This window comes from Perognathus longimembris, chromosome 17 (assembly GCF_023159225.1).
Source record: "Perognathus longimembris pacificus isolate PPM17 chromosome 17, ASM2315922v1, whole genome shotgun sequence".
Classification (NCBI taxonomy): Eukaryota; Metazoa; Chordata; class Mammalia; order Rodentia; family Heteromyidae; genus Perognathus; species Perognathus longimembris.
In genome coordinates, this window is record NC_063177.1 from 11,417,662 (window position 1) to 11,439,147 (window position 21,486).

At 45.0% G+C, this 21,486-nt stretch overlaps 1 protein-coding gene across 3 annotated transcripts in view; it reads right to left on the bottom strand.

The window, feature by feature from the left end:
- Nucleotides 1–2,970: 2,970 nt before the first annotated feature.
- Nucleotides 2,971–21,486, bottom strand: part of Usp43 (ubiquitin specific peptidase 43) — a 48,212-nt gene continuing 29,696 nt past the window's right edge. For 2 of the 3 annotated variants that reach the window (XM_048365853.1, XM_048365855.1), the window contains 7 exons: nucleotides 19,153–19,256; nucleotides 18,767–18,844; nucleotides 17,580–17,706; nucleotides 17,120–17,468; nucleotides 13,450–13,608; nucleotides 11,910–12,077; nucleotides 2,971–4,405 (listed from right to left, as the gene is read on the bottom strand). In XM_048365853.1, the coding sequence (XP_048221810.1) occupies nucleotides 3,321–4,405; nucleotides 11,910–12,077; nucleotides 13,450–13,608; nucleotides 17,120–17,468; nucleotides 17,580–17,706; nucleotides 18,767–18,844; nucleotides 19,153–19,256 (2,070 nt within the window). In that variant the 3' untranslated portion in view covers nucleotides 2,971–3,320. The remainder of the gene's footprint in view (nucleotides 4,406–11,909; nucleotides 12,078–13,449; nucleotides 13,609–17,119; nucleotides 17,469–17,579; nucleotides 17,707–18,766; nucleotides 18,845–19,152; nucleotides 19,257–21,486) is intronic. The other variant, XM_048365854.1, reaches the window with a different exon arrangement.

Consider the following 21,486-nt stretch of genomic DNA (forward strand, 5'->3'; position numbering starts at 1 on the left):
TGGCTTTGTGCTGGCTCAAGCTGGTCTGTCAGTGGGAGACTAGTTTGTGTCCTGGCTCTGGTTTTGAGTTTGGCTGTTGCTCCAGGGCCAGTGTTGCTGAGGGGCGGCCCACCCACCTGTGCAGAGATGGCCTAGCAGAGCTAGCACTGCCGCAGAGGGGCCCTGCCCACCTGTGTCAAGTGTGCCCACCAGAGCGTGCGCCGCCACTCAGGGCCCCGCCCACTTGTGCGAAGCTCCTGCGGAGGTTTGGGCAGGAGGTTCTCTTGCTGGGGGACTAGTATGCTGGCCCACACTGGCCCTTGGGGGAGCATGGGGGACACGTGTGTGTGCACTCCAGTACTTTCTCCGGGGGCGTGCTGTCCCGAGCTGCCAGGGGGCACTTGTGCCCTCTTGTGAGTCTACTGTGGGGGGGGGGGCAGTTTGCGTGAGCCCCAGCTGGGCCAAGTGTCTGGAAGCTTCGCCTTTGCTGGCTCCTGTGTCCTCCCAGAGTCTGCAGGGACTCTTGCCGCCTGACTTATGGCTGGCTCCTTTGTTCCCTCGGGGTAGGGAGGGAGCTCTAGCCTTCTTGCAGGCCTTGGGTCTCTGCTAGAGCTGGTCTCCCATGGGGGGGGGGGGGGACGTAATGGGGAACTTACTGGTCCCGGGTTGTGTGAGCGGCCCGCGGGCTCCTCGGGGCTGTGGTGCTGGGGTTCGGCGATTGGTAGTTTGGTGGTGGCGTCCCCGGCTCTCCCCGTGTGCGCCGCCCGGTTCCCCTGCTGCCTATGTCCGATGCCGGCCATTCAGTCCCACAGCTCTGCACTCAATTCTAGGATCCGTGGAGCTCCTGCCGTCTGGACTCTGCGCTCCTGGAGTGACTTTTTGGCAGTTGGTTTGCTGGTCCCCTTTCCCAGCCTGGCCCTGTTCGGGCCAGGGTTGGCAGGTGGGGGGGAGGGTACCCCGGAGATTTTCCAGCTCCGTGCAGGCTACAGGCTCTTTTTTTTGTTCTTTTTCGTTTCCTGACTTCCTCTGTTGCTTCTGGTTGTTGGGTTTGCTGGATTCTTGATGGGGTGTTGGGTGCTGGAGTTCCCAGCTCACTATTCAGTTGGAGCGAGTTGGGGTGCCTCCCTACTGTGGCGGCACCATCTTCCCTCCTTCCTCAGAGTATTTCTTATACACAGCCAAGTACTATGTATTAAATACTAGTCAGCTGTCATTGTTAGCTTTTACCTGTGCAACTTCAAGATGTAAACTAGCCTGTCCCTCAGTATGCCATGCGGCTGGTGCAGATGACATGCAGCTGATGGGGTATAGCCAGCGTATACCCCTCCACCAATTCCCAGAACCATCATCACTCTCTAAGTCACTTGAGCACATGAGCCCTTGGAGCTTCTGGCATCACCAGTATGACATCCAGCCCAAGACTTGGAAGCCCTTCTTTGCACAACTGGACAAGTGGGGATAAGGAGTGATTAGTGAGTTGTCACCGGACAGTGACCTCCCTCAGTACACACAGACAGGGAGGAGGGAAGGCCTGTCTCTACATGGAGCTGGCTCCTATCTGACTCCATAGCTTTCAATCTTTCTCTAACCAGGTCTTGAGGGACCATCTCTGTGACTGGACAAGCACCCATATTCCCCCTCCAGGCTTCCTAAACTCACTTCCAAGTATCACCTATCTAGATGCCCATGGCCTACAAGCACTGTTCCCAGGCTGGGACCACAGGCCTCCAACCCAGGCAGAAAGCTGGCTCAGCACTTCCCAGGCTCTGTTTTACAAACTGCACAAGCAGTACTTTTGAGGGAAAGGCAGCAAAGAGGATACAAAGGAAACTTGGGCATCTTTGGAGACCTGGGATAGCACATCTACCCACCAGGGCTCAAATGTCCTTTGCCTTATCTGTCTGTCTATCCTCTATCATCCATCCTCTATCTATCTATCTGGTCCTTTGCCTCATCCACCTATTTATCCACCTACCTACCAGTACTAGGGTTTGAATTCAGGGCCTTGGATTTGTTAAGTGGGTGCTCTATGAGCTAGGCTCCCAGTGCTTTTGTCTAAGTTTATTCTTTAGGGAACAGTCTTAAACTTTTGTTCAGGCTAGCTTCCAACCACATTCCTCCTACCTTCGCCTCCCATATATCTGAGATTACGGGTGTGCATCACCATACCCAGCCCATCACAGTCTCTTTCTGTTGCTCCAAAATCGGGCTAAGTGTGTAGTAATACCTGTGATCCAAGTATTCAGGAAGCTGAAGCAGGAAGATGGAGGGTTCAAGGCCAGCCACTGTTTAGCTCCATGCCTAGGATCTAGCTTAACATTTTCTTCATAAGAAATGCTAGACTGTACAAAGCGATGTAAGAAGCATGTGATATGAGACAGGCTCAGACTCCCACATCCTCACAGACCTAAGACCTCTAGAGAGAGAACACTGCCCAAAACATCTACTTCATTAGATAACAGCACTCACTTCAACAAACAGCATTTTTAAATTTCAGAACTCAAGTGACAACAATAATGCACACTTTACTCAATAGGAAAGAAGGTCATTTTGAATAATTCAGACACTTACCAGGCTTCACTGACATAACTTTATTAAAATTGTACATAGATCTCATACTCCCATTTTTATTAAAAAATCCTTTTTCTAATATCAAAATAATTATCTTTTTAAAATAATGACAAACTTTAAAACAATTATTTTGTTATATATTAAATAATCTCCTAATATATCAGCACTTTCTCTTCCATCTCTCCTAGACTCTCACCTTATTGTTACTATCATTTCTTTCTCTTTTTCTTTTCTTGGCATCTTTACCGCTTATGCCAGAAAGGCATTTAATGGGAAGTTTTTTTAAGTCCACTATTAAAACTTTTTTTTAACTGTATTTTTTTTTTTTTGTCTTTTCTTTTTTGGTACTGGGGATCGAATCCAGGACATTGCACTTGCTAGGGAAGTGCTTTGCCACTGAGCTACATCCCAACCCTATTAAAACTTTTTTAAAGAGGAAAAAAAAGAAAAGCCAGTGATAATACTTGACATGACATTGAAGATTCTTTTTAATACTCAGGTTCTGGAGTTATTTAAGCAAAATATCAGTTCTTGAAATAATTATGTTGGCCCGATACCACTCTCTAGTGGCCAGGATGTATCAAAGCACCCAACAATACAGTAGGCTATTTGGACATTAGATACTGGAAGTCCAGCTACGGAGTTTTTCTTTTACTTTTAGGGCTCACAGACAACTGGCTTCCAGAAAAGCCACTCTGAAGCCAGGATTCCCACAGCTGCTGAGTGCCCAGTTCCAAAATGGCAGTTTCACATAATCCCAAAATGTTCCATCAGAAGCTGGACTCTGGTAAGGTTTTCTTTCGACCTAAGGAAAGAGTGTGATATTTCACCCTTTGCAAGGTACCATACGAAGTCTGTTCTCCCGGAACACTCCTCTGGGGGACACCAGTAACAATGGCTTTGGGGGGCCTGCCAGCTTTGCGAGGGAGGTGGAGAGAGCTGGGTGCAGATCGAACATCCCTCTCCAGGTGGCTGCCAGCGCCCCTGACCAGGCTTTCTGGTAACCTGAGAGCAGGAGATGAGCCTCTAGCCTGTCCGTCCATGGCAGGGCTCAACCTGCCACTTGCCAGGGACACTGGGGGTACTGGCGGTAAGCCCTCAGCCCTGTCAGCCTTCCTGTGTTCTTTCTTCCAAAACACAGATCTCAGAAGAGTGAGTGTCCCCTGTGGGAGCCTCTCTTTCTCAGAAGCCCTTTCCTCTGCAGCAGCAGCAGCAGCAGCCTTCATCTTGGGCAAAGTCCCTGGGCCATTGTCCTTGATATTTCTAGACAAAGCCACAGAGGGGGAGGGTGGGCTGCTCTGGCTTCCCACTGGGCCACTTCCCTTCCAGTTGGCACCCTTCTGGCCCTCTGCACGGGCTGGCTTCTCATTCCCCACTGAGGGCATCACACTGAGAGGCAGGTCAAACTTTTTGGGAAGCCTGATATCCTGGCTTACATTTTCCTTCAGTGTCCTGGCTGTGTTCAGACCATCTAAGGATCCAGGGGCCGGGTGGTAGTTGGGGTGCCTCAAGGGACAGGGCAGCCCCACTGCTCCTCTCCCATTGGCTTGGCCGCTGTCATCACCCTTAGCAGGAAGGGTGACCTCTGAGCCTGGCAATGTTGACTTCTCGTTCCCACTGGCAGTGCTCATCAGGAGAGGCACAATGGATTGGCTGGTGGAGCGTGGCCTCCGTCTAGACTCCAAGTACTCCACCAACTCCACGGATGCACCAGATCGTTTCTCCCTATGCCCAAAGGACCAGCGGAGGGGCATGGTCTTAAAGGGCCCATGCTTGACTCGGGAAGCAGTGGGTGCCTTCATACTGATGCTTCGGCCATGGAGGCCCCGAACCAAAGGTCTGGACTCCAGCCCTCCTGAAAAAGACCACAAGCACCCAAATCACTGTCAAAGGTAAGAGTCAAGGGCAGTGCCATCCATGTGACAATGACACACAGGAGACACCAGTGGCTTCACCTACTGCATAAGAGAAGAACACATTTATATAAGGAAAGCCAGAATCAAAGAAGGGACAGATATCCTTTGATACTTGCTGTGGGACTGGTTCCAGAAGCCCCTCAGATACCAAACTGGAGATGCTCCATCCCCTGATGTAAAACAGCTGCGTATCTACACAAAATCCAGACACATCCTTCCACAGGCTTTCTGTCACCATGCCTACCTAGTACAATGTAAATGTAAATGCCATATAAGCATTTGTCATATTTTATCACACTGGGAATCACAAGAAGTAGAATAGCATGTACATGTTTAGTACAAATGTATTTATTTACTTCCTGCAACTAGGATTTGAATTCAGGTCCTTACATTTAGTCAGCTTGCCTGCTTACAGCTGGAGCTCTATCACTTGTCCCATGCATGGACACAGCCATTTTGCTGGTTATTTTGGAGGTAGAGTCTCATAGGCCTTCTGCCCAGACTGTCACCACAGCCCAGATGGACTGTGACACAGAGGAACTCTGAAAAGAAGAAAGCTCCCCTATCCCCCAAAAGACCTTTGTCAGTAGCAGAGACCACAAGACGTGCAAGAAAGGGGAGACCCTATCTACTCAGGTGCACAGGCACAAGTTCCAGGGGACAAGGAGCCCAGAGGACTCTGCTAGAGGAAGCCATCTACCCACCATTTTCTTATCATATCCAAGAAAGGACCACAGAAGGAGAAGATGCTCAAGACTAACCACAGGAAGAGTCTGGAAGCAGCTCAGAGGTTCACAAGAATTTGGCCTTTCACTATTTTCACAGATAACTTCAGATACTTTTTTTCTTTAGTGTGCTTCTTTAGATTTACCAAGAATAGACACAATTTTACCCAAAATACTTTATTGTCACAGTGTGCCTTGACCTTCCTTCTTACTCCATCATTAAATTCCCCTGCTTCAGGAAAGGCACAAGCTGTTCTGGAGCCAGAGATACCTGTGAAGTTTTCTTTTCCCCTCTTCCACAGCCCTGGGAAGGGCAGAAAGGGCAGCTTTGTGTTAGGAGGACAAAGCCCCTTTCCTCATGGGAGAGCATGTCTGAAGCCCTGGCAGGGGGCTAGAGAGGACTTGGCCACTGCCCTACATAGCTGGGTTTTGTTATTTGTTTTGTGTTGTTTTTTTTTTTTTTTTCACAATAACTGAGGTTTGAACCCAAAGCCCTCTGGTTTCTAGGCAGGTACTCTACCACTTAAACCAGGTCTTCAGCCTTTTTGGCCTTTTAGTTTGTTGTTGTTCTTGTTTTCAAATAAAATCTCGCATATTTTTCCAAGCGAACCTAATTGGCAATTCTGTGTATGCCTCCTGCAGGGCATGTATCTCTGCATCCAGCATGTTTGTTAAAATGGGTCTGGGTATCTTTTTACCCAAGTGGACTCAAACTACAATCCTTCTAATTTCTGCCTCACAAGTTGCTTGGCTTCAGGCCAAGACCCACGGCAGCACCCACCACATTGCACAGGAAGCAGAACCCCAGAGAACTAGATTCTCTTCTTTCTCCAGACTGCACTGAAAAACATTCTTTCTTTATTTTCTTCCATTCTATTTACTGCCCTGCTGTAACAAGATCTGTGAAGTAGAGGTAAGATGTAGATGGAATGGAGAAGAAAGGATGGAAGGGAACAAGGAAGCATACACACATTGTGGGGTAATTGCTCACCAGCTTCTAAACATCCCACATTTTATGCAAGATGTTTGCAAGTCCTGGAATCTCTCTCCTGGGAGACAGACTTGCTGGATTCTGGGAACAAGATGTCTCTAGCTTTCCGCGTTAAAGACAATTATAGGACCTTTTCATCCCTATCTTAGTTTTCTTTCATTTTTGTCTCTTATGCCTTTTGTTGCTGTTATTTTATTTTTTGTGCTGGTCCTGGGGCTTTAACTCAGGGCCTAGAGAGCTTTTTGCTCAAAGGCTAGTGCTCCACCACTTGAGCTACAGCTCCATTTCTGGCTTTTCTGGTGGTTAATTAGAGATAATAGTCTTACAGACATCCCTTCCCTAGCTGGCTTCAAACCACAATTCTCAGATCTTGGCCTACTGAGTAAATAGGATTATAGATGTGGAGATTATAGGTATAAGCCAGTGGCACCTGGCTGTATCTTGTATTTTTTACAATTTCCTCTGAGCCTGGTCATCATTTCTTCATGGAAGTCAGAATGCCATCTTCTCCCAATCAGACACCCAGAATTATTCTTCTCCTTTACTCCCTACCCCAAAAGGTAAGGCAAAGCCATGTAGATGAACTGAGATCTGCCCACCTCCCACTCTGAGCCAACACCATGAGGCAGACAAGAGCTATGAGCATTACCAACTTAGGAGCCAAAGTCACTGTCCATTCCAGAATCCTAGAACCAGCCCCCCCTTCAGAGAGGGTAGAGCAGAAATACATTTAAAGTGGTTCTGCAGTCAGACAGTAAGAAGAATAAGAAGAATGAAAGCCAGCCCCTAAAGAAACAACTGCTGGAGGAAACAAATGCCCAAGTAACCAATTAACTTGAATCTCCAGGAGACCCGTGTACAGAACATTGGAGACTGAAAAGTGTGACTTCCAGGATTTAAAGGTCAATAAATGCCACTAGCTGTGGTGTCTTACTCCTGTAATCCCACCTTACTTGGGAATTGGAGATCAGGAGAATTAGAGGCCAGCCCAGGCAAAAACTTGGTGAGACCTCATCACAACCAACAAGCCAGGCATAGTGCTTCACTTCTATGAAGGAGACCATAGGTAGGATATCTGAGACCACCCCAGGCAAAAAGTTGAGACTGTACCTTAAACATAACTTCAGCAAAAAGAGTTCAGGGCATTGCTTAAGCTGTCAAGAACTTGTCTAGCAAGCACAAGGTCTTGAGTTCAAACTCCAGTGTGCCAAACAAAATAATAAAGTTCAATAAAGAGTAATGTAGGCATGGTGGATTTGATCAAAGTACATTATATGCACTGCACCTATGTAAATATTGTAACGAAACCCCTTTGTACAACCAACTTATACTAATGTACTGGTGTCTCATGTCCGAGAAAGACACCTGTCTCAGGAGTCTGAGATCTGAGGATCAAGGTTCAAAGCCAGTCTGAGCAGAAAAGTCCAAGAGATTTTTATCTCCAATGAACCAAAAAACTAGAAGTGGTGCAGCTGAGCACCAGCATTGAGCAAAAAAAGCCAAGCAGGGGCCCTGAGTAATAGTACCCTCACAAAAATAAATGAATGAATTAAAGGCTTTTAGAATCACTGTTGAGACTCACCTGAGTGTCTAGAAAGATAAAATGAAAGAAATATCTCAAGTCAAAGCAAAAGGACGAAGAAAGAGTAACCACAAGAGAGAAGAAAGAAGACTGGCTAGACAGAGCCAGCAGACCCAATGGGCAAATCACGGGAGTCTGAAAAGCAGAAGAGGCAACAACAGCCAAAATAAAAGATTATTTCTCCAGAGGAAGTTGAGAGTCTGTAGAAGGCAAAGTATCCCCAGGGTCTCACGCACAAAATCATCCCAGGCAGAGCTGGTAGAATTTCCAGACTCCAAGGTCAAAGAGAGAATCTCAAACACCTCCAGCCAGAAAGAACAAGTGACACTCATGTCAAAAAGCTCAGCCTGGGCTTCTCACCTGCCTACCCCCACCCCCACCCCCAGGGCCAGGGAGTCTATGAGAAAACAGCTACAGACACCTGAAAGCTAAGGGCTATGACTCAAGGATTGTGGGGCCAGCCAGGCATCCACTCCAGGCCCAGGTGACTCTGCAGAGATTTAATGAAGGCAGCAGAGACCTTAGACCCCGTGTGGGGGTTGGGGGTGGGGCAGAAAGCCAGGGTGTACTGTGCGCTCCACAATCTGGGAGCTGTCCCTGCAGCTGAAGGTCACCTCAAGTCAAATTACAGTGTGCAGGCAGGAATTCTAACAGCAGTCTGCATCAGAGACTTCTAGACTGGCTCAACAAAATCCAAGTTGAGGGCAATCAGAGAAAGAATGCAAAATCCTAAAATGCAAAATATTTTGACATTTTCCTTTGGGGAAAGGGCAGGAAAAGGGAGGACTAAATTTCTCACTTAGTTGGGGGAAAGAAGAGAAGGCAGTGTTAAAATAGAACACCTCAGTTTAAACCCCTTTGTATAACTACTTAAAATAAAAATTAAAAAAGAAAACTAGAACGCCTCCCATGGCATTAGCTTCTTACAATAATGTACTAGCAGGAAATGTGGTGGATGATAAATGCTGAGAAAGGAAAGGAACAAGAAACTCAAGGAAAACAGCAAAACTTCCAGATAAACCTGGAAAAGGAGGAAATCAAGTCAGAAAATAACAGAAAGGAAAGACAAGAAACAAGCAACATAAGATACATATACGTAATGAAACAAATAAAATCCAGTTTTGCAATTGTTACACATTGTATGTATGAACTGAATTCTCCAGTCATACTACAGACTTGGGCTGGGGTGGGGTTCAATTTGTAGGGAGGCTAGTTAGCTAGCATGAGGCACTGAGTTCAAATCCCAGTCACATAAAAGAGAAAAGAAAACAGACAGATTTGGGAGCTAGTCTGTGTAGCTCAGTAGTAAATTACTTTCTTAGCATGTATGAAGGCCCAGTTCTATCCCCGCACCATAAACAAATTAACTTAAAACTAAAAGACAAGCTTTGAATTTTTAACACTAAGCAAAATTTTAAAATCTACCAACATATTATTTACCAGAAACCATTAGAACTAATTTTAAAAGAAAGATTCACAAAGCAAAAGAAGGTAAAAGGCAGCTAAAAACAAAAAGAAAGAAGGGAGGGTCAAATTCTTAAGCTGGAACAAATAAAATTAAAAACAGCTGGGCACTGGTGGCTCACACCTGTAATCCTAGCTACTTAGTAAGATGAGACCTGAGGATCAGGATTCAAAGCCAGCTTGGGCAGGAAAGGCCAAGGGATTCTTATCTTCAATTAATCACAGAAAAAGCCAGAAGTGGAGTTGTGGCTCAAGTGGTAGAGCACTAGCCTTGAGCAAAAAAGAAGCTCAGGGACAGTGCCCAGGCCCCAAGTTAAAAATCCAGGACCAGCAAAACAAAACAAAACAAACACAAAAACACTGTTATAACCAGGTGCCAATGGTTCACACCTATAATCCTATCTACTCAGAAGACTGAGATCTGGAAGCCTGAGGTTCGAAGCCAGCCCAGGAAAAAAGTCCATGAGATTCCATCTCCAATTAAAAAGTAGGCCTGAAGGTATGACTCAAGTAGTTGACTGCTAGCCTAATAGAAGTCTTTATCCCTGAGTTCAAACTTTGATAGTAGCACATGCACATGCATGCACGCACACACACACACACACACACACACACACACACACACACACACACACACACAAATTTAAAGACAAGGGAATTAAAACTCATATCCTTCAAATAGATAACATTTTTATGTCAACAGATCATTTCTAAAATAGTAGCAATGGACTTGATCACACCTTAGAGTTATACTCCACCAAATTAGATGGGGAGGAGAGTGGGTGAAAGGGAGAACAAAAAAAGTAGCCAAACACAGGAAACTCCATGAGACTCTTATCTCCAATTAACCACCAGAGAACCAGAAGTGGAGCTGTGGATGAGATTGGTGGAGTGCTAGACTTGAGCAAAAAAGCTCAGGAACAATAATGCCCAAACCTTGAATTGAAATCCTATGACCGACAAAGATAAATAAAAATTTAAAAATGTATTAAAAAATGTAGCCAAACAAACGTACATACTTGAAACTAGTAGGTAACATTTGGATCAGAAGAAGAAATGAAAACTGAAAGGAAACACTATCTGGTGAGACCTGAAAAAGAGAAAACCCAAACCTCTGCTGTGCATGGGAATCACAAAGGAAATGTGTCAACAGAAGCAAGCCCCTGCCTTGCTAGGCTGGAGATGCCCTGGTCCCAGGACATGGTCCTCGCAGAAGATCCTTGGCAATTTGTTTTATACATGGTCAAGTCTCCCTAATAACTTCAAAAGATGTGCTTGTATCTGCCCCACTTCTATATGGTATAATCCCCTAGAAACCCAAATTCATTCATTTTCTTACTACAGTGTCCCTCAGTATGTGGACACAGTATGTGTCGCAGGATGTGTATTGGGTACTTGGAAACAGTAGTGACATAAAGTTTAAGTTAGCAAGTAACTGATGAATCATATTCTGTAACCCAGCAATCCCATGCTAAGTATCCCCAACAGAAGTGCAGACATATGTACACCAAAAGATAGGAACAAAAATGTTATAGCAGTGCAGACTGTATATCCCTTATACAAAATGCTTGGGACCAGAAGTATGCAGGGCTTTATATGTGTTTCAGATTTTGGAATATTTGTATATACATAATGAGCTATCTTAAGGACAGGATCCACATTTATATATAAAATCATTGTTTCATATATACCGTATGCACATAGCCTAAAGATAATTTTACTTTTTTAAAAAATAATTTTTGTTGGCTGGGAATGTGGCTTAGTGGTAGAGTGCTTGCATAGCATGCATGAAGCCCTGGGTTCGATTTCTCAGCACATATAAAAAGAAAAAGCTGGAAGTGGTGGTGTGGCTCAAGTGGTAGAGTGCTAGTCTTGAGCAAAAAGAAGCCAGGGACAGTGCTCAGGCCCTGAGTCAAAGTCCCAGGACTGGCAATAAATTAATAATAATTATTATTATTATTGTGCCTAAGACAAAGTTTCATGGTGAGGATATTTTCCACCTGTGGTACCATGTGATTAATGCTCAAGATTTTACAGATTTTGAAGGTTTGGGATTTGGGATTTCCAGATTAGAGATGCTCTGGCAATAACTCCAAATCTTACTATGATTGGATAAATGAATAAAACATGACCTTTTTTTGTTCTTTTACAATGAAGGACTATTTTTTTGTAGTGAGGTTGTGAACTAGACTGTGAACTCAGAGCCTAAAACTTCTAAGCAGATGCTTTATTGCTAAAAGCCAGGCTTCCAGCCCTGTATTTCACTGTGTTTTGGCTTTCTGGTGTTGTTGTACATCTTCCCACATACTTGAAATCAGCTCTAGATTGCCATAATACCTAATACAGTGGAACTGTGATGTAAATAGCTGTTAAACTATATTGACTTTGGAATGATGATAACAAAAAAGTCTATGTGTTTAGCATTGGTGCAAGTTTTATTTTCCCCCTCAGATGTTTTTAATCTGTAGCTGACTGACTTTACCCATGAACAACCCAAGGCTATAGATGTGGAAGCAAGATGAGAGGAGGGAGGCAGGTAAGGGAGGTCACAGGACAGTTCTCTCAAAATGATCCACTCTAGCTAGAACTCAAGCCTATGAGGTACCAACATTTTCAGAAAGAAGAGGAATAATGATTGTTATAGACAATGAAATGAAAATCAGCAAATGGAACCAACATACCCTTGTCCTGGTTGGAAAGACTGTTTATGAAGACAGGAGAATCAGGTACCCGGGCCAGGGAAGGGCAGGGGGCAGAGCTCCAGGACAGCAGGCTGCCCCCTGCACTGTTCCCATTGTTGCTACCAAGCCTCATGAGCCAGTGGTCAGACAAGGAGGAGCTGGTGGAGCCTGCACAGGAAACACAGAGAGGGAGAGGCTAGACCCAACCTGTCCCTGCAGGGTTCTAGGGAGAGCATCTTAAGACTAGGTCCCCTGCTCACCCCTGTACCTTGGTCCAGGACTGCAGAACTGAAGGAACAATGGAGAATGCCTGCCCAGGTGATCAGCATGCAAATTCAGAGAGACATTGGGGCGCCAAATTTTCCATACTCACTAATGAGTACAAAAATGCCTTCTGTGAAATTGCTTGCTACCAACTCTGGCTTCCTAGCATATTAGTTTGTTTTTTCAGAGCCAAAAGACTTTATCTCTCATGGCAGTAGCCAGAATCAGATTAAATAGCATTGAATGCCCAGTTCTCACATATCAATATGCAGTGAGCTAGGTAGACTTATAGGGGCACACATGAATTCAGTGCTTCATCACAGCACACCTACTCTGATCTGGAGACAGACATTTTATCTTTATTGGGCTGGACAATAAGAAAACCAGCCCTTCTCTCACATACTAAGTGTCCTACTGTTCTTTCAATGTCTACATTCTAAAAATAGAAGGCAGGCTTGAATTAGGTTTAATTTAGACATGTTAAGAACTCTTGGTTTCATCTGGCCATTTTTTTCTCCCAGAAATAAGTAGGAGAAAAATCTGTTTGTGTTGTTGTGTTTTGTTTTGTCACTACTAGGGCTTGAACTCAAGGCCTGGGCACTGTCCATTAGCTTTTTCTGCTCAAGGCTGACTCTCACTCGAGCCACAGCTCCATTGGCTTTTCTGCCTGGGCTGGCTTCAAACCATGATCCGCAGAACTCAGTCTCTTGAATTACAGGATTACAGGCATGAGCCACCAGTACCCAAGCGATCTTTTTCTTTTTTTCTTTTTTATATACTCTTTCATCTCAGAGATAAAGATGGCTAGCTTGCAGGTCACATAAAAGGGTTAGCTTTGGCACTGTTTTAATCTAGATTTCCAATCAAGTTTAAGGCTAATAAGCAAATGCCTGGCATGCTTTAAAGTAACTCTTTCTAGAAAGGTCCTGTGGCTTTTACAACAGCCCCTCCCTTTCTAACAGCAGTCACATGGGTATATATGGCACACCTTAGTTAAATCTAACCCCATATGAGACTCTCTCCAACATCACCTGCCACAGACACACAAAAATGATTCTTTTCCCCTTTCTTGATTTACTAGTATCTGTCCTACAGCATGATGGATGGGCTTCTAGTCCAAGGTCTAGGGCTTTTTTATAGCAGCATCCAGGACTGGTTCTTTTCCATCCCTGCCTACCTTCCTGGTACTGGACGTTCAACTAAGCATCCTTCTGAATCTTAAAGTGACTTCTACCCTTTCTTCCCCCTCCCCATCCCAAAAAGCAGTGGTGCCCACCTCTCATGGAGCTGCTAGCTGACCAGGGTGGGATGCTGTTCCGCTTCTGATAAAACAGGATGTATGCCCCCCTGGTGTTGACCTCATCTTCTCCAAGCGGTTCCACCGTGCTATCATCATAGCTGTACCACTGGCCATCCAGAGAGTTCCGGCAGTAGGCTGCAAAGGCCAAACCCCAAGTTTCAGTGATTCCAGCTCCAAAGGCAGAGCTGACTGGAAAATGGGCATACTTTAAGTAGAATAAGAAAAAAAAATGTCATCTTGGAGCCAGAAACGTATTTGTAGATCCTGCAATGATTCATAGGTTATACTTGCAATTTTTATGGCTACAGTGGGTTGGTTGAAGTTGAATCATCATACTATAGCCTTTATTCAGTAACACAAAATCTCCCATAAAAGGGAGCCACACATTATACATCCAGACAATGTTAACTTTCGACCCATTTCTTTTTAGCTGTTTTAAAATGTACATCTCTGCCCAGGTACACAATAAAAGATTAATCAAGCTGAGCACCAGAGGCTCACACCTGTAATCCTACTCAAGAGGCCAAGATCTCAGGATCATTGTTTGAAGCCAGTACCAGCAGGAAAGTCCCTGAAACACTTATCTCCAATTAACCACCAAAAACTCAGATGTGGAACTGTGAACTGTGGCTCAAATGTTAAAGCACCAGCCTTGAATAAAAAAGCAAAAGGACAGTGCCTAGGCCCTGATTCAAGCCCCCCATACTGGCATACAGAGAGAGAAAGGAGAAACTATGATTTTTGTTATACTGCTTTCTTAAGAACTGAAGTCAAATATTAAAGGAAAAATAATGAACATGATTGGGGAGATTCAAACAACTATGACAAAGTAACATTTTCCTTAACCCTGAGGCTCAGCAAGCACCACCAAAACCTAATGATTTGGAAGTTAGCAAACTATTCTTGTAATAAGCCAGATAAGCAAATACTTCAGGCCTTACAGATAGATTGGGACACACACACACACACACACTGCCACATGTCCTTTCTGTTTCTTCCCTCATCACTTTTAGAGCTATAGAAACTATTTTAAACATCTGGGATACACAGGCCCTAGACTGGACCACAGTGTGCGGACCCTTGCACATATCTGAGCCAGGTACCGTGAATCCATCTTTGCTCTTCTTCTCCCTTCCTACCACACTACATCCAAAAATGATTCCTACTGATTCTCCTTCCAAAACATTTCTTAAATACTTTGCTAATATCCAGGCACCCTGTCTCTTACTTATAGCCCAGAAACATCCCTGAAGCTGGAAGGCCAGCTCCCATTCGTCACCCTTCCTGCTAGAGGGGACATTCTCCCCCAGAGTGAACATTTCAATCTGTATACTAGCGTTGTGCTTTTACTCCTCTACTTAATGTCTTCAAATGGCTTCTGTGATGCATGAAATGCTTCCTAACCTTGGAATCTCCAAAGCAATGGTTTCTTTCTCTATGCTAATAAGTTGAATAATGGCTGGAAGCCCCTGTGTAGCCTTAAGACGGGGGGGGGGGGGGGGTAATGACCAGAAAGACCAAGGGAAAATTCACTGGCTAGAATTCTAAGCCAATAGGACAAAAAAGGAGGTCCAAAAATGGATCCAAATACAACCATATTCAGTATGGCAGATGTCATCTTAAGGAAGAAATTAAGTGAACTGCTCAATGAGTGGTGGTCAGTGCAAAATGGTACCTTCTAGGGAGAAAGGATCAGAGCCCTATCAGAGGTTGGACACTGGCCTTGTGTGCAAAAAGTCCTAAGTTTGATCCCCTGTATTACACACACACACACACACACACACACACACACACACACACACACACACAATTACAAACCAAGCTATCCCAAATCTGAGATTTTACCACCCTACCCATCAATGTGGACATGTAGGTAGTGTAAGTTGAGATAGTGAGGTAGTGTAGTAGCAAAAGAATGAACCAGCCCGATGTCCACCTGCAGGGCACTGACTTAATAAATTGAAATATCTACCCAGTGCATTTATAAAGGCATCTATAAAGGCTTCCAATATAGATTTTAGGGAGAGAAAAAGAGAAAAATGTCAAGTGTATCACAAAAAGGCAGTACCTTTATTGGAAATACATGAAAAAAGTAATAGAATGCACAGGAAAATACATTGCTGATTGCTTGGTGTTTACAGAAGGAAAGAATGAAGAAACAGATAAGAAGTAATTACAAGTGATTGAATGTGGGGGGTAGCAGGTGAGATCACACTTGAATATGGGGTGCAGGTAAGGGTTATTCTTGAATGTGGGGGCCAGGTAGTAACACATTTGTAGGGGGCAACAGGGGTCACCCTTGAACATAGGAGGAATAAGTGAGGCACACACATGGGATACATTTTTCATGGTCCATCTTTTTTTAGGCTGTGTGAGTTCTGAAATGAGAGATTCAAACATATTCAACATCCTTAAAATGAAACAGAAGGCATTTGAGATTTCTAAAAACAGATATTTCTGAAATGTAACAACCATGCTTCCAGTAAGAAGAAAGAAAGAAACCCCTGGTGCAAAAAGGCAATGTGAGAGAAAGCAGCAGCTCAGATCTGGAGAGGCCAACATGCAGAGGCAGTGGAGACACTCCAGGAGCCAAGCTGACAGTTCAACTCCAAGTGTCAACTTGCGTGGGGGGGGGGGGGGGGGGCGGGGGGTGCGGTATGGAAGGGAGCCATTCACCAGGATGTCCCACCCAAGAGGCTCAGAACTGAAGGTATCTGGTACAACAAAAGGCTGGGCCAGGTGAGTCAAAAACCAAACCAGAGCACTATGACAAAAATCTAAGATAAGGAAGGAGCATTTAGCAGCCACAGTAAGAACCTGCAGTGACATAGTGATAAGATGAAATGGAGCAAATCTCCTAGAGAGAAGACAAGGGAATGCATATAAAGACAGGAAAGGTGAGGAGAATGAGAGATGACCAGGAAGTGTCCTAGTGCTGCTGCTACTTAGAACAACACAAAGGTATTATTGAAGAGTCCAGGAAATAAAACAGAACACACACAAAAAAATTCAAGCAGGGCCTTGCTGGTATAAAATCAAGACATGAGCAAGGCTGCATTCTGACCTTAAGATAAAGAGATGGGCCTGGACTCTTCTCAGAAACTTTTCCAGTTTCCCAGGCCAAACACATTCCCTGATCCTGAGTTCAAGCCCCAGTACCAGCACAAAAAGGAAAGTAAAGGAGGGAGGGAGGGAGGGACGGAGGGAGGGAGGGAGGGAGGGAGGAAAGGAAGGAGGGAGGGAGGAAAGGAAGGAGGGAGGGAAGCAAAACAGGAAAAAGCACGGGGTTGGGGGGAGGCAGAGTATAGATACCAATTCTGATAAGTAAGATTCCATGTATCGAATCACAGATGAGGATAAATACTACTCTGCTGGTTCCAATAATTACCCCCCCAACATCTGATATACCTGAAAATCTGGGCAGTATTTGACTTTATATTCTAACCACTAACTTGCCTAAGCGAACATCAGCTCCTCAGCTAGGTCCAGGGGTGGAGGCCATGTCCCAGGCACACTCCCTAGAGAGGAGTCAGCTAGCAGAAGGTCAACAGGGCTCAGCATGGGAGACGGGGAGACCGGAAGCTCAGGCCACAGCAGAGCCATGTGGCCATGGTGATCCCATGCAGAGAGGCAGGGCAAGGCTCACCTGTGTAATGCCCACCTTGCAGACTGCCGTGGTGGTTGCAGACAGCATACAGGTCATACAGGAAGTCCAGTGGGTAGGCAGTGGGCAGGTGGGTTGGCTGCTGCCAGGAGGGCCAGGGGCCAGGCACCGGCTTGGAACCAGTGCTCCTCTGTGCCACATGCGGTGCCATGTCCAGTCCAGACAGTGGAAACTTGACCAGCGTGGACAGCTTGTTCCTTTTCTCCCCCACCTGACAGAACCTTTTCAGGTGGATGATGAGGATGTCAGGCAGGGTCCACAAGCTCAGCTTCACCATGCCTTGCTGGAGGACTTTGCAGTGTGGACATTTCCAAGCGTCATCCTGGGCCAGCTGCAAAGGAAGCCACTAGGACCATGAGGTGCCCCCCCCTCAACCTTCAGTCAACTCATTGTGAGGCAGCCAGACCCCCCTCCCCACCAGGGAAAGGACCCCAGGGAGGACCTGCTCCTCCTTGGTGTAGGACTGAAAGCATTCATCCAGGGTACAGCTGGGCTGCTGGTGCACCGCCTGCTGCTGCCACACACTGTCCGCATCCTGGACCTGCTCCTCCTGGAGGCTTCCGAATAGCCTGGACAGAAAGGCAACACTGTGGCATTCAGGAGTCCCCCTCCAAGAGTGGTCTCCTCTGTCTCTCCTCACAGCAAACATGGTGGAGGGCACTGAGCAGTGCAAGCTGCAACATCTTTACTACAGGAACCAATATGGTTCCTGGAAATCTCCTATACCCAGACTTCATGCTCACGTGCTTTCTCTTTTCTTTTTCTTTCTTCCTCCCTCTCTTTCCTTTTTTCCTAACTTTTCTTTCTAAACCAATCATGGAGTTTGAACTCGGGTGATGTCCTTTATTTTTGTGCTCAAGACTGGCACTCTACTACCTGAACCACAGCTCTACTCTACTTTTTGCTGGTTATTTGAAAATAAGAGTCTCATGGACTTTCCTACCCAGGATGGCTTCAAACCACAATTGTAAGATCTGAGCCTCCTTCATAGCTAGGATTACAAGCTTGAGCCATGGGAACCAGCTATGCTCACTCTGTTATAGGAATTACCTCTCTCCCCCTAGCAACTCTGGAAGGATGGAGTGTTGGGCTTATTCATGCTTTTCATGGACTGGCACAAGGCCTACATACTGGTGAGAGATCAATAAATACCTATTGGACCACCATGTCTGTTGACTAAATAAAGCTTGATATGCTCAGTCAAGCAGCGTGATAAAGAGCTGGACTCACGCCAGATGTCCTGGGTTCAAATCCAAGTTCTGCATGCACAAGCTGTATGACTTAACTCTCTTGTGTACCTCAGTCTGCACCTGAGAGAAGTGTGGAGCAGAATAGTATCTACCTTACAGTGCCCACCAAAAGGCGATGATGAAGAGTAAAGGGCAAATAAAGTGCCCAGAGCAATGAGGGTCTCAGAAGGTGGATGCCTTGGGCCACGCCCGCCACCCACCACCGTCACAATTACCAGGAGCAGACTGGCTTTTTCCATCAGATAGCACTCACTAAGGTCTGCAGGAAGAATGGGTCAAGTATTTGCACTTGCTCCTTTCAGTCATTCCAGAGAAACGGGGTCCCAGGAAGGTTTGTGGACCCAGGAAAGTCACCAGGAGGCAGATCCCATGAACTCACCGCTCCTTGATGGAACTACCCCACTCCACAGCCAGCTTGATGTGGGGGGGGCCGCCTGGCCTCCTGACGTGCAAGGCCCTAAGAAGAAGAATAGAAGAGCCCATCCGAAAACACCAAGCCTCCTTTTCACAGCTTCCAAAGTGAAATACCCCAACCTAAGCAGAAAGTAAGGCTTAGTGCCACGCCCACGCTGAGGATACTGAAAGTTTGATTCTCAGGAGACACACAAGGTATCTAAGCCTCTTTCTTCGGGACTCTCAAATTCCTCATTTCCATTATAAAGGTGGAGCAAGGTGGGAGCTGTAGGAGCTCTGCTTGGATAGGGGAGGTGTGGTGACTTAAATCTGGGGAGTCTAGGACGAGTGCACAGGCCTTTTTTTCCTTACCGGTCAACTGCCCAGTGGCAGAGGGGATGGCCATCCTGTGGGGATAAGTAGCTGCAGGCCAGGGAGAGTCCCACAACACGGATGGAGAACAGAGGCCCCAGATTCTGCCAAGACAAAGCAGCCATCATGTGGTCATTGTGTGATCTAAATTAAACTCTTCAAGTGGCACATGAATTAATCAAAAAGTACAATTACTTTTTCCATAACTGTATTTTGAACATTCCCTTTAACATCTGCCTCCTTTAAATCAAGATATTTAAGGTCTTTACTTCTTTTTTAAGATTCATACTATCGTGTGTGTGTGTGTGTGTGTGTGTGTGTGTACGTGTATGCACACATATGTGTATGCATGTCTAGGAACTCAGGAAGCTGAGATCTAAGGATTGAGGTTCAAAGCCAGCCGTGACAGGAAAGTCGGTGAGACTCTTATCTCCAATGAATTACCAAAAAAGCCAGAAGTGGAGGTGTGCCTTAAGTTGTAGAGCACCAGCCATGAGGAAAAATAAAAACAAAACAACCTAGCCCCAGATTTCATCCCTGGTACCATAAGATAGTAATAACAATAATAATAAACAACAACTACTACTTATGTATTAGTAATTCACCAATTACTATCTTCTCCTGAACTTTTAGTGCTGAGGATGTAGCTCAGGGGTAGAGTGCCTGTCTAATGGAAGGTCCTGGGTTTGATCCCCAACACCACAAAAAAAAGAAAGGTTTTAAAGAATTCAGAAATTCTGCCAAATACTATGGACAGAATAAGCCGATGTACCAGTCAAGTTCCTTGAGACTTCTCTGTAGTAATGTGAGGTTGAGGGAGCCTGTGCATGTATCAGATCTATAATTACATGGTGATCTATCTATGTTTTCATCAAAAAGCAAACCAATGTCTTTGACTCAGGGCTGAACACAGGAGTATGTACTTCTTAAGAACACCTAGGGGAGAACACTTTTTCCTGTCCCCTCTTATTTGATCCTTGCCGTTTGCATGGCCAGTGCATCCATCAACAATGTTCTAACATCTTCATGAAGGCAGCTGATCCTGCCAGTGTTGAACACACACGCGTGCGCGCACACACACACACACGCACACGTTGACAGTGGGACCACAAAAAAATTTTCCTGCAATGATAAATCTTTTCTTCATCCTTCATGCAAATTAATCCCTTCTAGCAAATCAAGTTTTTTGGTAAGAAACAGTTTTCTCTCTATTCTTGGCTAAGCAGATTCATTGTAAGTACTTTCAATATAGGCTCACAGTGCTTAATTTCTTCAGCTCCATGTTGAAAATTTTGAATATGTTCTTTGTAAATGATTACGAGATGAAACCAATATTTAATACAGTATTAAAAAGAACCATGTGTTAACTAGGTGAGCTAGGCGGTGAACCTTTGGCCAACCCCATCTATTGAAAAAGAAAAAGCAAGCTCAAGGTTTTCTGTATTCTGCTGGCCTTGCCGAATGCTTGACTCATTCCTAAAATTGAAATGAGAAACTCTATAGAAGCAAAAGTGCATGTATGTAACAGGGAAAGGACAAGGACAGTTGAGATGAATGTTCACACAGAAGTCGCTTCATCCCCTTTCAAACATCAGTAGCCCACAGCTTGGAGGATGATAAATGCTATTACTGCATATCCTGACCTACTTGTAGACAAGTTGGTTTCTAATTTGAGGCCTGGGTCAGATCTGTTCTGTATTCCAATGAACAAAATCCTTTAGAGATAAAGTTGGTACAAATGCAAGCAAAGATCTTTAACAGAGTGGTATTTGGTGTCAATCTTAAGTCAAATCAAATATATGAACTTTTCTGAGCATGAAAGAAATGTCAGTTATGAGGAAATAGCACTGGAAAAAGTCTGGTATCTCTTCCAAAGAAAAGGTTCTCATTAAGAAGACAGTGAGAGAAACAAGATTCCAGTGCTACTAACCTGTCCCTAAAAATTTCAACATGTTCTTTGTCAGGCAGCCATAAGAAGAGTTTCTGATAGTGTAGATGCTCAAAAACAATGACTTTAAAGGTGTTAAAATAAAGAGGTGTGTGTGTTTTGGGGCTTGAATCCAGAGCCTCGGTGCTGTCCCTTAGCTTTTTTGCTCAAAGCTGGCACTTGACTACTTGTGCCATAGCCCCATTTCTGACTTTTTGGTGATTAACTGAGGATGAGTCCTGTGGATTTTCCCATCTGTGCTGACTTTGAACTGCAATCTTCAAATCTCAGCTTCTTGAATAGCTAGTGTGATAAGTCAGTCACGAGGGCCCTGCTAAATATATATACACACACACATACACATATGTATGTATATATTTTAATTTGGAGATGAGCCATATGACAAT